This window comes from Otolemur garnettii, unplaced genomic scaffold, assembly GCF_000181295.1.
Source record: "Otolemur garnettii isolate 467f Iridium unplaced genomic scaffold, OtoGar3 scaffold00043, whole genome shotgun sequence".
NCBI classification, from domain to species: Eukaryota; Metazoa; Chordata; class Mammalia; order Primates; family Galagidae; genus Otolemur; species Otolemur garnettii.
This window is the reverse complement of record NW_003852438.1, coordinates 10,074,095-10,093,758: the sequence shown is the minus strand read 5'-3', so window position 1 is coordinate 10,093,758 and position 19,664 is coordinate 10,074,095. Positions and strand designations below refer to the sequence as shown.

At 53.6% G+C, this 19,664-nt stretch overlaps 2 protein-coding genes across 3 annotated transcripts in view; one reads left to right on the top strand and one right to left on the bottom strand.

Moving 5' to 3' along the window:
• The window catches only part of ITGA7 (integrin subunit alpha 7), a 22,328-nt gene extending 5,442 nt beyond the window's left edge, over positions 1-16,886 (top strand). The window contains exons 4-25 of one of the 2 annotated variants that reach the window (XM_003790497.1): positions 2,108-2,363; positions 3,280-3,399; positions 4,287-4,494; positions 4,622-4,815; positions 5,138-5,226; positions 5,311-5,438; positions 5,595-5,690; positions 5,874-5,935; positions 6,082-6,251; positions 6,825-6,974; positions 7,616-7,731; positions 8,251-8,443; positions 8,523-8,603; positions 8,696-8,775; positions 8,889-8,963; positions 9,093-9,195; positions 9,715-9,891; positions 10,083-10,214; positions 12,957-13,070; positions 13,287-13,385; positions 13,471-13,596; positions 16,212-16,886. In XM_003790497.1, the coding sequence (XP_003790545.1) occupies positions 2,108-2,363; positions 3,280-3,399; positions 4,287-4,494; positions 4,622-4,815; positions 5,138-5,226; positions 5,311-5,438; positions 5,595-5,690; positions 5,874-5,935; positions 6,082-6,251; positions 6,825-6,974; positions 7,616-7,731; positions 8,251-8,443; positions 8,523-8,603; positions 8,696-8,775; positions 8,889-8,963; positions 9,093-9,195; positions 9,715-9,891; positions 10,083-10,214; positions 12,957-13,070; positions 13,287-13,385; positions 13,471-13,596; positions 16,212-16,418 (2,976 nt within the window). In that variant the 3' untranslated portion in view covers positions 16,419-16,886. Of the gene's footprint in view, positions 1-2,107; positions 2,364-2,870; positions 3,003-3,279; positions 3,400-4,286; positions 4,495-4,621; positions 4,816-5,137; positions 5,227-5,310; positions 5,439-5,594; positions 5,691-5,873; positions 5,936-6,081; positions 6,252-6,824; positions 6,975-7,615; positions 7,732-8,250; positions 8,444-8,522; positions 8,604-8,695; positions 8,776-8,888; positions 8,964-9,092; positions 9,196-9,714; positions 9,892-10,082; positions 10,215-12,956; positions 13,071-13,286; positions 13,386-13,470; positions 13,597-16,211 lie in introns of both variants that reach the window. The other variant, XM_003790496.1, reaches the window with a different exon arrangement.
• A 262-nt stretch (positions 16,887-17,148) lies between these two features.
• METTL7B (methyltransferase like 7B) lies at positions 17,149-19,234 on the bottom strand. Its single transcript, XM_003790495.3, has 2 exons — positions 18,556-19,234; positions 17,149-17,597 (listed from the first exon to the last, which is right to left on the bottom strand). Exons 1-2 carry the CDS (start codon positions 19,051-19,053, stop codon positions 17,361-17,363), a joined length of 735 nt encoding a protein of 244 aa, XP_003790543.1. The 5' UTR covers positions 19,054-19,234; the 3' UTR covers positions 17,149-17,360.
• Between the last annotated feature and the right edge of the window lie 430 nt (positions 19,235-19,664).

Genomic DNA, 19,664 nt, shown 5'->3' with positions numbered 1-19,664 from the left:
CCCAGCTACTTGGGAGGCTGAGGCAGGAGACTCGCTTGAGCCCAGGAGCTGGAGGTTGCTGTGAGCTGTGGTGCCATGGTACTCTGCCCAGGGGGATAGCTTGAGGCTCCATTAAAAAAAAAAGAAAGAAAGAAAAGTGTGAGTGGCTCAGCACCATGTATTTCTACTTTTGTAATCCTAGCAATTTGGGAGGCTGAGATGGGAGGATTGTTCGAGTCCAGGAGTTTAAGACCAGTCTGGGCAACATATAGAGGTCCTGTCTCTACAAAAAACAAAAATAAAATAAAAAAAATTAAAAAATTGTGAAACAGGCCAGGCACAGTGGCTCAAGCCTGTAATCCTAGCACTCTGGGAGGCTGAGGTGGGTGGATTGCTTGAGCTCACGAGTTCAAGACCAGCCTGAGCAAAAAATCAAGGCCTCGCTTCTACTAAAATAGAAAAACTGTGACTACAGGATCGTTTGAACCCAAGAGTTGGAGGTTGCTGTGAGCTATGACGCTCCATGGCATTCTACCCAGGGTGACAGTAGACTCTGTCTCAAAACAAACAAACAAACAAATAAACAAACAAAAAAAACAGTTTGGAACTTGTAACTCAGCAGCTAGGCCGCCAGCCACATACACTGGGGCTGGCGGGTTCAAACCAGGCCCAGGCCTGCCAAGCAACAATAACAACTACAACAAAACAGAACAAAAAAATAGCTGGGTGTTGTGGCAGGTGCCTGTAGTACCAGATATTTGGGAGGCGGAGGCAAGAGAATCGCTTAAGCTCAAGAGTTGAGGTTGCTGTGAGGTGTGACACCACAGCACTCTATCGAGGGTGACATAGTGATACTCTGTCTCAAAAAAAAAGACAAAAACAAACTGTGAAACATGTCTCTCTGTTTCTCTCTCTTTATATCTTTTACTAATGCATGGACACACAATTACCAACACACGTTGCTATGGGGCAGAGTATGGTTACTGTGAAGTGACTGGTCTAGTCTCCAGTCTATAACAGTCCAAAGGAGGAGTGTAGGGAGACTGGTGCAGGTGGGATGATTTGAAGCAGGCTTTTTTTTTTTTTGAGACAGTCTCACTTTGTTATCTTTGGTAGAGTGCTGTGGCATCATAGTTCATAGCAACCTCAAACAAACTCCTGGGTTGAAGCAATCTTCTTGCCTTAGCCTCCTGAGTAACTGGGACTACAGGTGCCCAGCACCACTCCCAGCTATTTTTTTTTTAGAAATGGGGTCTCGCTTTTGCTCAGGCTGGTCTCAAACTGAGTTCAGGCAATTCACCTGCCTTGGCCTCCCAGAATACAATGGGTTTCTTCATCTGAAAGATAAGAAAAGAATCCTTATCTTATAAGATTGTTGTGAAGAGTAAATGAAACAATGCATGTGACTTGCCTAGCCTGGCGCATAGGTGAGCCATAGCACCTGGCCTTGAACCAGACTTTTTTTTTAGCTTTTTTTTTTTTTTTAGACAGAATCTCACTTTGTTACCCTCGGTAGAGTGCCATTGTGTCACAGCTCACAGCAGCCTCAAACTCCTGGGCTTAAGTGATTCTCTTGCCTCAGCCTCCTGAGTAGCTGGGACTACAGGCGCCTGCCACAACGCCCATCTATTTTTTTTGTTGTTGTTGTAGTTGTCATTGTTGCAGGCCTGGGATGGGTTTGAACTCGCCAGCTCCAGTGTATGTGGTTGGTGCCCTAGCTACTGAGCTACAGGTGCCAGGCAGAACCAGGCTTTTAAGAATAGGTAACACTTGGAGAGTGGAGCCGGGAAGAAGTTCTTTGCAGATGAGGTGATGGCCATTAAAGAGGTCCAGGGACAGGACCAAGTGCATTTTGGAGGCCTGTCACATGATAGGGGAGTCACACATCCTGTGTGCTGGCTTAGTAATGTTCCACATCAGGCAGGATGTGGAACAAGGATGTCTTCCTGTGAGGTCAAGGAGGGGTGTGTGGAAGGGATGCTGCCTAACATTGTCTGGGTAATGGTGCTTGACACCAGAATAGGTGTGTGTGTGTGTGCGTACACACATGTACCATGTCTGCCAAATGTCTGCACCTGGGTAGCATGCCTCAAGCAGGTCCCTGGCCCCTCATCCCTTTCTCTCATAGACCTGTGCACACCTATATGAGGCAAGGCAGCGAGTAGACCAGATCCTGGAGACGCGGGATGTGATTGGGCGCTGCTTCGTACTGAGCCAGGACCTGGCTATCCACGACGAATTGGATGGTGGAGAATGGAAGTTCTGTGAGGGGCGCCCCCAAGGCCACGAACAATTTGGATTCTGCCAGCAGGGCACAGCTGCCGCCTTCTCCCCTGACAACCACTACCTTCTCTTTGGGGCCCCAGGCACCTATAATTGGAAGGGTGAGTTACTCCTCAAGGAGGGGAGAAGGGAACTAGAACCTTCTCCTACCCCAGAGGCAGGGTTGGGGGCAGCACATGGCCAAGCACGACCACACATTCACTGCCATGTAGCCTGGGGCACTGCCATGCCCTCCACCTTTATTGCGCTAGCACACACATGAATGGCGGTACGTCCTCTCCCTTGCACGGCAAGTGTCCCTCAACATGCTGGCATGAGCCCCTATGCACGCTGGTCTGGCCCACCCAGCTGGGGCCTGCATGCTCCAGCACACCAGCCCACACCTCATCACTGCCATTCCCATCTTTGCACGGTGCTGCTGGCTGAGCCAACTTCTGGTGAGTGTGATGTCAAGTCTGGGAGGCCCTGGGAAGCTTAGGCTGGGGAGGGGGTGAAGGTGGGCTGGAAAGGAGGGAAAGGACTTCCCTCTGTGCCTGTGTAATTCAGTGTCTGACCTGAGGGATGCTCCTTGCTCCCTGCCGTGGGCACTAACAGGACTGTCCTTGCAGGCACAGCCAGGGTGGAGCTCTGTGTGCAGAGCTCAGCGGACCTGGCAGACCTGGACGACGGGCCCTACGAGGCGGGGGGTGAGAAGGAGCAGGACCCCCGTCTCATCCCAGTCCCTGCCAACAGCTACTTTGGTAGGGACCCCTCCCTGGCCCAGAGCTGCTCTAACCCTCTGCTCCTCTCTCTCGTCCTCCCTCTCCACACTCCCGTCCTTCCGTCTCTGTCGATCTCTCACCCTGTCTCTTTCTGTCTCTGACTCTTATCTCTCTGGTCTCTCTGTTTTTCTTATTTTCTTTTTCAACCTCTTCCTCTGCCACCTTCTCCTTCTGGCCTTTCTGTCTCTCTACTATGTGGTCCCTACTCTGGATGTCCCTTCCCTGGTGTGTCCCTCCACCTCCCCTCCCCGCACAGGGTTGCTTTTTGTGACCAACATTGATAGCTCAGACCCTGACCAGCTGGTGTATAAAACTTTGGACCCTGCTGACCGGCTCCCAGGACCAGCCAGAGACTTGGCCCTGAATAGCTACTTAGGTTTGTAAGCTCCCACCTTTGGGCCCGGGGTGCATGGCCCTGGCCTCTCCCCTCCCCCAGGGAATGCATCCTTTCCTGTCCTGTAGTCCTTGGCCTCCAACACACACCCAGGGAATCACACATTGGGCCCAAATTAGAGAAGACCAGAGTCTAGTGACCAGGCCTGAGAAGAGGAGGCAAGAGTGATAGGCTCAGGGCTACGAGTAGGGAGTCTCCATGGGGGAAGATCCAGGTGACCTGAGGCCAGGGATGAGGCTAAGCTGGGAAGGGGGGTCCTGACCTCTAGGGGGATTTTCCCTGAGGGATGGATGATGGTGGGCACATGCTAGAAAAAGGTCTGGTGTTGTTGGTAAGTCCCTCTTGTTGTCTCATCTGCACCCCTCTGCAGAGGAGGAAACAAAACCTGGGAGATGTTTGGGTGAAGCGAGCTCTTCCTTACTCCCTTTGTCTCCCCTCATCCACGTGAAGATTCTTCTCCCTGCCAGGATGGTGGGAGACGGGACAAAGAGGGTGCATTGGATGGGATTGGGGCTTCCTTGGGTGTGTAGATGGGGAAGGGAGCAGTCGCACCTCTAGGTCGCTGGGTATGGGTGTGGTGGGCCTTGGCTCAGCTCCTGCCCAGTCTCCTGGCCTTCTCGGTCATGGCCTTTTTCTCTCCATCCTCGTCCCTGAGGCTGACCTAATTTATGCCAAACTGGTCTCTGGCCTGGCAGGTGTGGGGGGTGCTGGGCCCCTAGAGGGGAGGAAGAGTGGTCCAGCTGTGGTGCTGATGACTTGCGGGCACCTCCTTCTTTTGGCTCGGGGCCTGCAGTGGTGGGGGAAGCTGTAGCGCATCCTGGCTTCTGAGTCTTACAGGACACTTACCGGTAAGTCACCCTCCCACCTAGGTTTCTCCATCGACTCTGGGAAGGGTCTGGTGCGTGCAGAAGAGCTGAGCTTTGTGGCAGGGGCCCCCCGTGCCAACCACAAGGGTGCTGTGGTCATTCTGCGCAAGGACAGTGCCAGTCGCCTGGTGCCTGAAGTTATGCTGTCTGGGGAGCGCCTGACCTCTGGCTTTGGCTACTCGCTGGCTGTGGCCGATCTCAACAACGATGGGTGAGTGGGCAGGAGGGAGTGCAGCCTGATATGGGGCTGGATCAAGGAGCCAGGGGGTGGCCTCTGGCATCTCCTTTTGGCTCTTTGGCCAGGAAGGACTGTGTTCTGACAGTCTTTCTCTCCATAGCTGGCCAGACCTGATAGTGGGTGCCCCCTACTTCTTTGAGCGCCAAGAAGAGCTGGGGGGTGCTGTATATGTATACCTGAACCAGGGCGGTCACTGGGCTGGGATCTCCCCTCTCCGGCTCTGTGGTTCACCAGACTCCATGTTTGGGATCAGCCTGGCTGTTCTAGGGGACCTCAACCAAGATGGCTTCACAGGTGTGACTGGGAACTGGAAAGGCTCAGTGGAGGGAGGGAGAGGGGCAGGGATGGTTTTCAGAGGGCTCAGGAAGAGAAGGAGACTGGGCTTACCTCCCTCTGAACTTTACCATTTCCTAGCTTCCTGACCTTGGGCAGGTTGTGTTACCTTTTTGAGCTAGTAACCTGCGAGAGGAGCTGAGAGAATTAAACAGGATGTTTATAAGGTGCCTGGACTTAGTAGCCTCTCAATAAAATAGGACTGAGTGACTGAGGGAAAGTTGAGGCCTGGGCCTCATCTGCCATCCCCAGCCAGTGATTGCCTTTTCCCCACGCCCTGCAGATATTGCTGTGGGTGCTCCCTTTGATGGGGATGGGAAGGTCTTTATCTACCACGGGAGCAGCCTGGGGGTTGTCACCAAGCCTTCACAGGTGAGGGGAGTTGTGGGTCTGGGGAATGGGTGCTGTGGAATGGGGGCAGGCAGAGGCTGGGGAGGCTGAGCGCTGGTCCCATAGGTGCTGGAGGGTGAGGCCGTGGGCATCCGGAGCTTTGGCTACTCGCTCTCAGGTGGCCTGGATGTTGATGGGAACCATTATCCCGACCTGCTGGTGGGCTCTCTGGCTGACACCGCTGTGCTTTTCAGGTGAGTTCCTCCCCTCTTTTCTGCCTTCTCCTCTCCAGGCAAGGCCATGAGCCCGCCCTGTGACTCTGACCTTACTCCAGTGTCAAATCTGACGCTGAAGTGTTTCCTAGCCTCTCATTCTCATGTTTCTTTTGCCTTTGACTTCCACTCCCTCAGGGCCAGACCTGTTCTCCATGTCTCCCATGAGGTCTTTATTGCTCCACGAGCCATTGACCTAGAGCAGCCCAACTGTGCTGGTGGCCACCTGGTCTGGTGAGATGGGATCTGAGGGGAGGGCAGGTGAAGTGCCCTGGCCTGGTTCCCCCATCCCGCGTTCTCCTTTTCTTTCCCCAGGAGGCTGGAGGCTGGGGCTATGTTGGGAGTGGGTGGGATGGGGTTTGGGGCCTTGGCCCATCCCTTTTCTGACTCACTCAGGAGCCACCCTTTGCCCCATAGTGTGGACCTAAGGATCTGTTTCAGTTACATTGCGACCCCCAGCAGCTACAGCCCTATTGTGGGTGAGTGAGGTCCCCTACCCACTGCTCACCACAGTGGGTTTCCAGGACATGTCCCTCCAAGGTGGAGAGAAGAAAACTTTGGGGATGGGGTCAGCTGGAGCAGTTCCACAGCTCACTGGCTCCCCTCCTTTCCCAACATGTCCCAGCTCTGGATTATGTGTTAGACGGGGACACAGACCGGAGGCTCCGGGGCCAGGTCCCCCGTGTGACCTTCCTGAGCCGTAGCCCAGATGACCCCAAGCATCAAGCCTCGGGCACCGTGTGGCTAAAGCACCAGCATGACCGAGCCTGTGGAGACACCATGTTCCAGCTACAGGTGGACCCTGACACCTTGGCCTCTGAGGGTCATTGTCATGGCATGATCTCTGTTCCTTGATTCCTTGTAGCTTCTTCTTCCCGATCATACTTGTGGCTCATTTGAAGAACTAGACCAGTGTTTTCCAACCTTTTGTACCTCTCCACTTCTCTGGAAAAATAATTTAATGATCTTTACAATTTTTTGAGGCACACCTAAGATCTTCTCATGGCACACTAGTGTGCTGTGGTACCCTACTTGAAAATCACCGCTGTAGACTTTTGGAAAGCTCTCTTCTGAGCTCACCTCCTCCTCACCTGCTACCCTCTTGCATCTCCTGTCGGGTTCTGCACTCCCTGGAGGTGGAGATGGCAGCTTCCATCATCACAGCTCATCCTCAAAGCCCAGTTCCTTGGTCTCCTCCCTTTCCTACCCCAATCTTTCTCCTTCTTGATTGCTCAGTTCTCCTTCTGTTTTTAATTTCCCTAAGCTTTTTTCCATGTTCCAGAATCATTTCTAGGTCTGGCTGGGGATTTGGGCAGGGCTGGGGCCTGGGGAATTGCTCCAGAGAGGAACAATCTTTCTCCTTCCCAGGAGAATGTGAAAGACAAGCTTCGGGCCATTGTGGTGACTTTGTCCTATAGTCTCCAGACCCCTCGGCTCCGGCGACAGGCTCCTGGCCAGGGGCTACCCCCAGTGACCCCCATCCTCAATGCCCACCAGCCCAGCACCCATCGGGCAGAGGTGAGCCTGGCTTCTGGCTTAGCTCAGGAGAGGGAGCTGGGAGGGGTGGTGATCACAGCCTGTCCTCAGTGACACCAGTTCATAGCTTGCAGAGCTCTATCACAGGTGCTACCCCAGTACCTCCTTCCAGGGGCCCAATGATCACATGTTCCTAGTTAGTGGGGCCAGCGCTGTCCCACCTCATGTAGTCACTCAGGGGGCCAGGCTGATGGGAGTCTGGCCTGCAAGCTCCATCAGTCACCTTCATCCATCTGGAAGGGCGAGGTGAAGCTCCTTGTGGGACCCCCTGGGCAGCCCATCTGTGTGCTCTTCATTTTTCTTCATGTTGTAAATCTGGAATTTGGTTACTGCAAGTGAGCTGGGGGGACGTGGTCTAGCTGCAGACCGGCCTTGTTTGTTGAGCCCCTGCGGGGTGCTAGTCTCTGCTGCAGCATGGTCGTACTTCCATCGTTTCACTGATGAGGGCCCGGCTCAGAGTGTTAAGCAACCAGCTCAATATTGCACAGCTAGTAAGCAGCAGATCTGAGAGTTGGACACAGGCTGTTTGATCCTGTGATCTTCTCAGCCACCATATGCCTTGGTGACACCTTTGCCCCCTGCCTCCCCACCTAGGAATGATCCCTCCTCACATCTCTCCCCAGATCCACTTCCTGAAGCAAGGCTGTGGTGAAGACAAGGTCTGCCAGAGCAACCTGCAGCTGGTCCGTGCCCGCTTCTGCACCCGGGTCAGCGACACGGAATTCCAACCTCTGCCCATGTGAGGAGGGGCAGGGAGCATTTGGGGTGGGAGGGCACGAGTTCAAGGAGTGAAAGGAAGTCTCCACAGAAGGACTAGGCAGAGGGAGGGGCTGAGAGGGCGAAAGGCTAGAGAGGACCTGCTGATGATTCAGGAGACTGTGAGGTGAGGAGGTGACGGAGCCGCAGGGCTGCCCTGGCAAGCAATAGCAGTCCCTCCTAGCACGTCTGACGGTGTACAGTCGGTACACTTCAGTGAGGTGGAAAGTAATATTATCAGTCCCATTTTACAGGGAGGTTTAGTTACTTGACCAAGGGAAGTGAGTGGTGGAATGGGGAGGAGAAGGGCAGTCCCCTGACTCCAGTCATGCATGGAGAGACCCGAGACTTGGGTGGTGTGGGGAAGGGAGGAGGGAGGGCCTGGTGTGGGAGGAGGAACCTGGGCCATGGAGGCAGGGGCCTGGTGCATGAAGGCAGGGTGAGGCAGGTGCAGACTGGGGAAAGTGTCCAGAACTCAAAGCGAGTGGGTCTGACTCTCTAGGGATGCCGATGGGATGACAGCTCTGTTTGCACTGAGCGGGCAGCCAGTCCTTGGCCTGGAGCTAGTGGTTACCAACCTGCCCTCAGATCCTGCCCGGCCACAGGCTGATGGGGATGATGCCCATGAGGCCCAGCTCCTGGTCACCCTCCCGGCCTCGCTGCACTACTCAGGGGTTCGGGGCCTGGACCCTGCGGTGAGGACCTGTGTAGGTGGGGTGGGGTCTTGAGGGGCTGCAGCGACCCAGCCTGACCCCTCCTCTTCCTCAACTCCAGGAGAAGCCACTCTGCCTGTCTAATGAGAATGCCTCCCATGTCGAGTGTGAGCTGGGGAACCCCATGAAGAGAGGTGCCCAGGTTGGCTTGTCTGCCCATATCCCTATCTGAGGCATCTCTGTTTGAGTCCTTGGCCCTCCCCTGATTCTAATCTCCCTCCACCCTTGGCTTAGGTCACCTTCTACCTCATCCTCAGCACCTCAGGGATCACCATTGAGACCACGGAGCTGGAGGTGGGGCTGCTGTTGGCCACGTAAGCCTGGTGGGGCCAAGAGGGGTGATGTGGGGGCAGTTAGATCAGTTTCATCTGAGCCTTTTGGGAGTACCTGTGCCTGCTGCCCACATTTGCCCCTGCTCACCCGCCAGGATCAGTGAGCAGGAGCTCCATCCCATCTCCGCTCGGGCACGGGTGTTTATTGAGCTGCCACTGTCCATTGCAGGGTAAGCCCTGCCCAGGTGGGCACCTCTGTGGAAGGGAGGGGTCATCCCCACTCCCAGCCCTGGGCTAGCTCTGCTTTACTTGGCCTCCTGACACCTGTCCTCATCCCTGTTTTGACCCCTCCATGCCAGGGTGGCCACTCCCCAGCAACTCTTCTTCTCTGGGGTGGTGAGGGGTGAGGCAGCCATGCGGTCTGAGCGTGATGTGGGCAGCAAGGTCAAGTATGAGGTCACGGTAAGTGTCTTGGATGTGGCCCCTCCAAGGTCCCCCTCTGTCCTTGGCACAGAGGACAGGTGGAGCCAAGTCCTAAGGTCTGTGTGGCATTGTGGTTGTCCAGTGAGTTAAAGGCTTCTGCCCTGCACCTGGACCCTGGCTGTGGGCAGCTACTTGTGCTGGGGTCTCAGGTGACCATTTCCTGGTCACTTCTGTCTAGCTATCTCACCTGCTGGTCTGGGAGCCCATGAGAGCCCAGGGAAGCTTCTCCCCTGGGGAATGGGAACATGGGGCGGGTGGATGTCTCTTCCTAGAACTCTGCCCTTGCTGCGGCCTCTCCTCACACCTCCAGGGACACCTCCAGGTGTTGCTGGGTTTGGTCTGGGGAGAGAACAGTGCCTGGTGGGCTTTAGGGTCCTGAATCTTTGTGAAATTCTGCTTCCCAAGGGCCCTGCCCTCCGCCTTTATCACTTCCATCGTTGTTGATTCAAGGTCTGCTGGAAAACTGAGCTCCCAGTCCTCATACTCTTGTGCCTACAGGTCTCCAACCAAGGCCAGTCGCTCAACACCCTGGGCTCTGCCTTCCTTAACATCATGTGGCCCCATGAGATTGCCAATGGGAAGTGGCTGCTGTACCCCATGCGAGTGGAACTGGAGGGTGGGCAGGGGCCCGGGCAGAAAGGACTCTGTTCCCCGAGGCCCAACATTCTCCACCTGGTGAGGTTTAGATGGGTGGGGGGGATGGAGGAGTGGGAGGGAGGGAGGTGAGAGGGTGGAGATTAGACATTGGGAGGGACGACACAGGATGCAGGCAGTGTGTTAGGGGTATAAGCCAAGAGGCAAGGCTGGGGAGGAAAGGATTGCTGCGTTTGGAGGGTCACTTGCTAGGCCTTCCCTCCTATATCTAGGATGTAGACAGCAGGGATCGGAGGCGGCGGGAGCTGGAGCCACCAGAGCTGCAGGAGTCTCGTGAGCAGCCAGAGCCCAGCACATCTTGGTGGCCAGTGTCCTCTGTTGAGAAGAGGAAGAACATTACCCTGGTGAGGGTGGGGAAACTCGGTGAAGCCAGAATGGGGCTGTGTGGTATGACAGAAGATGTCTGGGAGCACAGAGCTCCAAGATGGTGGGAGTCCAGGGAGGGTGGCCTGTTATGAAGTGTGATGGTTACATGTCTGGGGCAAGTTGATTAGACTGTTCACATCACAACTCCTAGGAGGGCGCATCTGGGAGGTAGATGCCACATGTCCACCCTGTCTCCTACAAGTGCTCACTCCAAAGCAGGGCACTTGGCCTACAGCCAGTTAGCCAAACATGGATTCTCCTCACATTATTGTATTTTTATTTTATGGACAGAGTCAAGCTGTCACCTGGGTAGAGTGCCGTGGTGTCACAGCTCACAGCAACCTCACACTCTTGGGCTTAAGCAATTTTCTTGCCTCAGCCTCCCAAGTAGCTGTGACTACAGGTGCCCCCCACAATGCCTGGCTATTTTTTTTGTTGTTGTTATTGTTGCAGCTGTCATTATTTCTTTAGCTGGCTTGGGCCCGGTTCAAACCTGCCAGCCCTGGTGTATATGGCTGGCACCATACCCACTGAGCTACGGGTGCCGCCATCTCCTCACATTTTTTTTTTCTCCTCACATTTTTTATAAAGCATTACATCTTAAAGGAGATGGGATGGGGTTAGTCTGTCCTCAAATTTTGAGTTTTGTTCATTGTTCTTTTGAACTCTTGGGAAAAAAAAAATTCAGTTTGAGTCAGGACATATGCTCGATTTTCACAATGTCAAAAGCACTACGAGTTTAAAAGTTCTAATAATGAAAATGACAATATATTGTATGTGATTCATTAAGTCTATCCCTTTTGAGCAGTTTTGCTTCTCCTTTTCCTACTGGCTTCATAGAGTTTTGTTTTTTAGTTGGAAATATAGAGCAAATTGGTAGCTGCTCTGTGCTCCTCCCTTCTAGGATGGGACTGGCAGTGAGAATGTGGTGGGAATGGAGATTAGGAGGGCATTTGGCTGGGCGAGGTGGCTCACGCCCATAAGCCTAGCACTCTGGGAAGCTGAGATGGGTGGATTGCTTGAGGGCAGAAGTTCAAGACCAGGCTGAGCAAGAGTGAGACCCCATCTATACTAAAAATAGAAAAATTAGCTGGGCATGGTGGTGTACATGGTCTCAGCTACTTAGGAGGCTGAGACAGGGGGATTGCTGGAGCCCAGAAATTTGAGGTTTTAGTAAGCTATGATGACCCCATTGCATTTCTAGCCTGAGAGACAGAACCAGGTTCTGTTTAAAAGAAAAAAAAAAAAGAGGGCATTGAGCCTAGCTGTTAGGAGGTGGAGGCAAATCCCAGGCCAGAGGGGTGAGCAATAGAGCCACGAGGTCAAGGAGGAGACTGTGGCAGGGGCATGTAAGCAGCGGGGCACTCTGGGGCTGGCTGCCTCTCCTCTGGGGCTCTAGCATCCCCATCCCCAGGGAGTATGTCATGAATCGGGTGTACGAACCTGTGTAATTGCTATTGTTCTGTGGTCTGAGTGGTCCTGCCCTCTCCACAGGACTGATTTCCTTTGAGAGGCCTCCCTTTTTAATAAGAACTTTGAAATTTTAAAACTTATTTGTTTATTTTTGACCAGGGCTGGGTTTGAACCCACCACCTCTGGCACATGGGGCTGGTGCCCTACCCTTTTGAGCCATAGGTGCCATCCAACATGATGTTTTGACATAGTCTACATTGTGGAATGACTAGATTGAGCTAATTAACATATGCACCAACCTCACATATCTTGTGGTGAGAATATTTTAAATCTATTCTCTGTTATTTTCAAGTACATAATATAGTGTTATTAACCATAGTCATCCTATTATATAATAGATCTCTTGAACTTATTATTCCTGAATAAGTCCAAGCTTTATGCCCTTTGACTAATATCTCCCCAACCCCGCTAAATCCCCCAGTCCTAAGTAACCACCATTTTTATCTTTACTTTTATGAGTTCAACATTTTAGATTCCACATATAAGTGAGATCATTCAGTATTTATTTTTCTGAGTCTGGCTTATTTCACTTAACATAAATTTCTAAAATAGGTTCTTTGATATACAACGAAGGCAGAAAGCCTTGATTTTTAGACAGTTTGACTAAGGCTTCTTGAATGGCTCAAAAGTGGCAAAATAAAACATGACAAAGAATTCAAAGCTCTCAAAGCCATTCTTCTGTATGTGGATTGTAGTGTGATGAATATAACATAACTCTCAGGCAAATGTGTCATTAGATGGTGGTTGGGCCCCATGGATTTGGCCCCAGCAGCTCCAGGAACGGCCTCCTCCCCCTTCAGTGAATTTGGGCTCAGGTGTGGCTTTGATGACTGTGGACCTGAGTTTAAATATCTGCTCCACCACTTACTAGCTTTGCCAGCTCTGTGATCTGAGGCAGGTTGCTCGGCCTACATGGCCCTCAACTTTCTTGTTTGAAAAATGGGGGGATAGTACGATGCACCTTGTAGGACTGTTGTAAAGCTTAAATAGTGTAAGTGGCCAGTTGTAGGTGCTCAGCAAATGGGACTGTCATTAGGTAACATGAGCATCAATTGGAGAAGCTGCTCTGCCCGCCGCTGTCATGTCCCCCACACATTTCAAAGCCACATAGCTCAGATTTGGGGTGGTGGCTATTTTGGACCAGGGGTTAGTTTGGGAAGATTTCCTAGAGGAGGGGAGTTTGAGAGATGGCAGGATCGGCAGAGGAGGGCTGAGCCGTGTAGAGCCCTGTCTGTCCTCATCCCTAGGACTGCGCTCGGGGCACAGCCAACTGTGTGGTGTTCAGCTGCCCACTGTACACGTTCGACCGTGTGGCTGTGCTGCACGTCTGGGGCCGCCTCTGGAACAGCACCTTTCTGGAGGTGAGAACACCCCTGGGGCTCCAGTTTGGGTTACTTTATCCCCCACAGCCCTTTTGGGGCTCACCTCTCCTGCTTCCTGCCTGTCCAAATGCAGCTGGACTCTCAACACAAGCCAGGCAGAAATACCCTCTGTGTTGGGCACCATTCCATTTATAATTTCAGGAGGAAGGGAGATGAGAGCATTCAGCAGGAGGGTCTCTGTCCCAACCCCTTTAGGAATACTCAGCTGTGAAGTCGCTGGAAGTGATTGTCCGAGCCAACATCACGGTTAAGTCCTCTATCAAGAACTTGCTGCTCAGAGATGCCTCCACAGTGGTGAGCTCCAGGGCTGGTGGGTGAGGGGAACTCTCTTCCTTCCTGCCCCCTCCAGCTCTTACTTCCTTAACCCCTTGCTCCCTAGATCCCAGTGATGGTATACTTGGACCCCATGGCTGTGGTGGCAGAAGGAGTCCCCTGGTGGGTCATCCTCCTGGCTGTCTTGGCTGGGCTGCTAGTGCTGGCACTGCTGGTGCTGCTGCTGTGGAAGGTGAGGCTTGTGGGTGGTGTGGGACTGATGGGGCCAGACCTCCAGGTTCCGCAGGCAGCCTGTTAGTTGCACTAAGGTTCTCTCACCTGCCCACGCACTCATGTATTTAGCAAATCTGCATTACATACCTGCCCTGCCTGTGCCAGGAACTCTATTAGGCCTCTTAATGATGTCTCAAAGATAAGTCAGATGCAGATCTTGTCCTCAGGGCCTTTGTAGTGGGAATGGTGTGCCTGTGGTCAAGGAAAAGGCAGATGATGAGTCGAGAAAATGCAGTGTGATGGGAGGCCAAGGCAAGACAAGCCTGAGCAAAAAGCAAGACCCCGTCTTTACTAAAAATAGAAAAACTGAGGCAAGAAAACTGCTTAAGCCCAAGAGTTGGAGGTTGCTGTGAGCAATGATGCCACAGCACTCAACCCAGCTCAACCCAGGGTGATACCTTGAGACTCTCTCTCAAAAAAAAAAAAAAGAGGGGCAGCACCCATGGCTCAGTGAGTAGGGCACTGGCCTCATATGCCAAGGGTGGTGAGTTCAAAACCAGCCCCTGCCAAACTGTAACCAAAAGTAGCCAGGCATTGTGGCGGGCACCTGTAGTCCCAGCTACTCAGGAGGCTGAGGCAAGAGAATCACCTAAGGCCAAGAGTAGAGATTCCTGTGAGCTGTGACGTGACAGCACTCTACTGAGGGTGACAAAGTGAAACTGTCTCTAAAAAAAAAGAGAAAAGAAAATGCAGTGTGAGTTCAGAGGAAGGCAGACCTAATGAGTGGCAATGCTGGAGCTGGGCCTCAGAGAAAGGTGCAGTAGTAGGGCCTGGATGTAGGGAGATGGGGGGCAGTGGGGGCTGAGCCTTCCGGATGTCACAGAGGCAGGGAAGTACAGTCTGATCTAAGTAGGATGTGGTAGTGAAGCCTGGAAAGGTCACTGTGGCCAAGAAGGCCCACAGACGTGGACAGCTGCCTCCAGGGCAGAACTCAGAACGTGCATAGACCAGGCTCCACGTGGAACCATTCTTGTACATGCTGAGCTGTATGCTGAATCCTGTTGGTATCTGGGGCTCAACAAAAGAGCACACACATGCACATGTCAGTATAAGGAATCATACACCTCATCAGAGATCATACCCTGAGCCACATGCCATGTTTGGGGGACGTGGGAAAACCCTTGCATGTCCTTGGGCTCTATGGAGAACTGTGCCCTCCCCTACCCTTTGGCAAGTGTGAGTCATCAGTGGACCAGCTCCAGAGTGGCATCCAGGCTATCTTAGGGAAGATTGATGCCTTTGTGGAATGGCCCCAGGATCCCTGCTCCCTGCTTCCATGTAAGGGAGACAGAGCAGAGAGAGGGGCCTCTTCCTTCCTCAGTCTTCCCATCCACTGCCTCCTCTGTCCCTTCCACCCCGACTTCCCAGTGTGGCTTCTTCCATCGGAGCAGCCAGAGCTCATCTTTTCCCACCAACTATTACCGGGCACATCTGGCTGTGCAACCCTCAGCTGTGGAAGTTGGGGGTCCAGGGACCGTGGGGTAACTGTTGTGTGTGTGCATGTGTATTTGTGTGTGCATGTATCTGTGTGTGGATGGGTATGTATGTATATAAGTGGAGCTCCCAGCATTCAAGGGATTAGGAACCGGCAGGGTGAAGAAATGTGATTGCATGAGAGTGATGTGTGTCTTAGGCACTGAGGCGAGAAGTTCCAGAAGGGTGAGGCTGGAGGGTGAGTATGCCCAGCCTGGGGCATGCACAATGGGCAGGGTGGCTGTGGAGTGTGAGCATGTGGGACTGTTGGGAGACCCTATGCACCCGTTTTCTGTGGGCATGAGTGTGCAGAGATGGGTGTGCAAGGAGATGCCGCACAGTCTGAGCATGTAGGAGTTGTGGGCAGTCCTAAGTGTGAGTGTGTAAGGGGCACACTGCCACCTTGGTATACAAGGGCTGGGATGGTCCTGACTTAGGGAGGGCATAGACTGCCATATTCATGGATGAGAGGGCCATGCTCTAAGAGGGATGCTGCTTGGTGTACAAGAACATGTGTTTGTGTGTGTGATACTCGGGAGGCATTGTTCCAGATATGCAGGGCTCTGGGAAGCCATTTTCTTCCTCCGATCTTATGTTCTGGGGGATGCTACTGGGTCCAGAAGACTGGATGGGTGGAAACCTTTAGGGCAGGGGTCCTCAAACTTTTTAAACAGGGGGCCAGTTCACTGTCCCTTAGACCATTGGAGGGCCAGACTGCAGGCCCCGGGATGAGTCAGCTGCTAAGCAGGACAGGCAGTGGTGGCAAAAACACCCGGCGGGCCGGATAAATGTCCTCTGCGGGCCACATGTGGCCCGTGGGCCATAGTTTGAGGATGCCTGCTTTAGGGGGCCTTTCACCTTTAAGACCCTCTTTCAGGGGCCGAGGAAGATGTCCTTGGTCCTGCACTGTGGACCCCCTCCTGGTCTTTCTCTCGCTATGAATGAGAATCTGGGTGTACAGCATGGATGGTGGCATCTTGGGGACTGCCCACTGCCTTTCTTCCTGTGCCAGGGCTGGTGAGGGCAAGGAGCTGGGCTGTGCTGGTGTCTGCTCCAGGGGCCACAGCCAGCTCCTCATGGTCTAGCCTGGTGTCCTTACAGATGGGATTCTTCAAGCGGGCGAAGTACCCCGAGGCCACCGTGCCCCAGTACCACGCAGTGAAGATTCCCCGGGAAGACCGACAGCAGTTCAAGGAGGAGAAGACGGGCACCATCTTGAGGAACAACTGGGGCAGCCCCCGGCGGGAGGGCCCCGACGCACACCCCATCCTAGCTGCTGATGGGCATCCCATGCCAGGCACTGCTTAGCATCCTCTGTCCAGCCTGGCCTATGGGTCCCCTCCACTCCTTCCCTGGGTGAAGAGGGTAGAATGGGTTGCTCATATCATATTAAGATTTGGCAGGATCTGCTTCCTCAGGGGCGCAGCCCTCTCCCACCCGTGAGAACTCCTGCCCCCCAGCTTTCCCTTAGGATGCTGTGAGATGAGAGGGCATAAATCAGGGTTAGGTGGGGCTGAGGGGTAGGGTGAGAGGGGCAGGGATGTCCTGATGCAAAGGTGGGGAGATGGGATCCTAATCCCCCCTTTCCCATCACCCTGTATTAAAGGACCCCAAGGACCTATCTCCTCGAAAGTGCCTTAGCCTAGAGGGTCGGGGAGGAGGTTGTGTCGCTGACTCAGGGACTCCTCCCACCCGAGTTCCCCATCCCCGACCTTAGTTTGCTGTATCACTCTAGTGGGTTTTGTCTATTTATTAAAAAATATTTGAGGACAAAAACTCTGGCTTCTTTACTGAATCTTGCTCCTTACCCCAGGGTCTCTTTACCTGACTGTCACTGACTCCCCTGGCTCAGGATGATGGCGGCAGTGGGGAGGGAGGGTCAGGGGGCCTGGCAAGGATGCGTGGACCATGACTTTTGTGACTGGTTCTAGAGGCTTCAGAGGAAGGCAGGGGGACCTTTACCATGGGAAGAAAGGAAAGGTGGTGGGCAAATAGTGGGTTAACTGTCCCGGGATTTGCAGTGAAGGACACAGCAGGGTTAACTCTTTCCTCCCTCTGGTCAGGGTAGGAGTAGGGCTCTTTTACTGTGGAAGGAGGGACTGAAGGTAAGAGCTTCCCCCAGCAGAGGTGGGGGACAGAGGGACTGGGGTGGTGGGGGGAGCGCTTCTCTCATTCTTCTACCAGACCCCCACCTGTGGGAGACATGAGGCTGGTGCAGAGGGAGCAAATGATTGCCTTGGGTTGGGGAGGTTATTTCACAGCCTTTCCCATGATGTGGGGCCCAACAGGGAGCCACTTGAAGGGAGGGGGCTGTCGTTCCATTTGGACATCAGAGAATTGGGCATTCTCCAGATCCTTCCAGGTCTCTCTGGTGAGGCAGCAGCCATCCCCAATGTGCTTCCAGGTGGGCTCTAGAACTTGCTGCCACATGAAGGCCCAGCTGCCACGTGGTTCAGCCACGTGCTCCCAGAAAAACAGCACTCCTCCCTGGGAGGAAGGAGAGAGTGGATGTCACTTATCTGTTCCATGCTGTCCTTTCTCCAACCTCAGTTTTATCATGCTGATCAAGCTGGGTCAACTTGAGGATGAAGTGGGAGCTGCTGGGCTGAGAGCTGGTCCTGCTCCTGACCACTCAGGCATCTCATGCCACCACCCTCCCATTCAGTGTGTGTATAGAACCGAGGGGCCCGGCTGGCTAGAGATCTTTCAGGCTGCCTGAATAGCTGAGAGCACACAGAGGGGAGACTGAGAACAGGCGCCGAGGATTTGGTGTGCACAGAGATGCAGGCACCAACCTTTCTGCTGAGACTCGGGTGTAAACATCGGCTTCTTCCCGGACAGCTCCCCAACATCCCAGGGAAACCTCAAGCTCTTTCCCCCCAAATACTCTCCCCAGGTGACCTCAGTCCTGCCCACGCTCTGAATGACCAGCTGCAAGCTGTCCATGTGTGATGTTTGGATCTCTCTCTCTGGGCTACATCTTTTTCTGACTCCCAGGTCTGGACTTCTGACTATCTATGTGGCTTCTCTGCTTGGCTGTCTCAGTAGCACCTCTGACCTAACAAGCCCTAAACAGGTTTCTTCCATCCACTGCTTCCTCAGCCACTCATGCCAGGAATCTGGAAACCAACCTCAACTCCCTTCTTTCCACAGCCAGCTTGAAATCTTACCTCTCGAACACTCATTTTCCCTACAACCCCCCTCACCTGCTCAATCCCTGGATCTTGATTTGAATGGCCTTCCCTCAGGCATCTTCCCCACCCCCACCCACCATGGTAGGTGATTCTCCTGCAGCTCCCACTGCACCCTCTGGGGTCCAGGTGGCACTGGTCATGTCTCTTGCTCACCCACAGGTAGGGGTGGTTGGGACTTCTGATGAGCTTGTACATCTATTCCCTGTCTGGGGCCCTGATGCCCTACACCCTCTGCCTCCCGTTCTGCTCACCGGCCTCAGCACTCTCCGGACCTCCCGCAGGACCTTCCTGGGGCTCTGCACAGAGCACAGCACCAGTGTGCAGACCACCGCATCCATGGAGCCATCAGCCAGCTGCTTCATGTCCTCTCCAGGAGCCACCACAAACTGATCATATTGGAGGTGCCTGTTCTCAGCCATGCTCTTTGTCAGGAACTTCTCAAAGTGGGGATTTGGGTCCAGGCAGGTGATCCTGCAGCCAGGTGGGTAGAATTGGAAGTTGGCACCAGTTCCACAGCCCAGCTCCAACAGGGCCACCTTCCCGGAGGCTCCCTGAAGCTCCTTTAACTGGCTAAAGAGCTCCCGTTTCTTGCTCTCCATCTTGCGGTTGCTCTTCGTGGTCAGCAGGGCCATCAGGTAGGGGAAATAGCTTTTGCACAAGGGCTGCCAGTAGCCCAGCAGAGCCATCAGGTGTAGGGGCAGCGTCAGGAACAGCACCAGCAGCTGCAGGAGTCGGACAAGGACGTCCATGGCAGACCAGTTCTGAATGGCACTTCCGACGGGGCACTGGACTCTTCCCTCTGCCTGGCCTCTGTAGGGACTGGTTTCCTCCCCCTGTCCAGGACTTTGCTCCTTGTCCCCTGCTTGGCAGTTTCCTATTTGCCAGGGTGAAGTGGGTGTGTGGAATCCCTCCAGAGGGCACACAGCCCTGCAGGTTCTTTTAACAAGTTTTATGCGGGAAAAGGGACAGGTGATGCTAGTTTTCTCGAGTTCTGGGGCACTGTGCCAAGTTGGAGTGGGTGTGCCTGGAGTAATCTCAGAGGGGAGCAAGAAAGGGGAAGAGGATATGTGTCAAGTCACAGACTTAAGGGGGCCAGTTGCAGGGAGCAGAGCTGACTCATGAGGCATGACCTGGCTTCATTCTGTCCTCAGGTCAGTTATGTCAGAGGGGCAATCGGGAAAGGAAGGGTGCTCTGCTAGAGGAAAAAGCAAGTGTACAGGACAGAAACTGCCTGCCTCTTTCTGGAAAGGGTGAGAACTTTAGCTTCATGGAGAATGTAATGAGTTGGAGAAATGAGAATGGGAACTAGGGGACAGTTACTCCTCAGAGGTTTCTCTCTCTCTCTCTCTTTTTTTTTTTT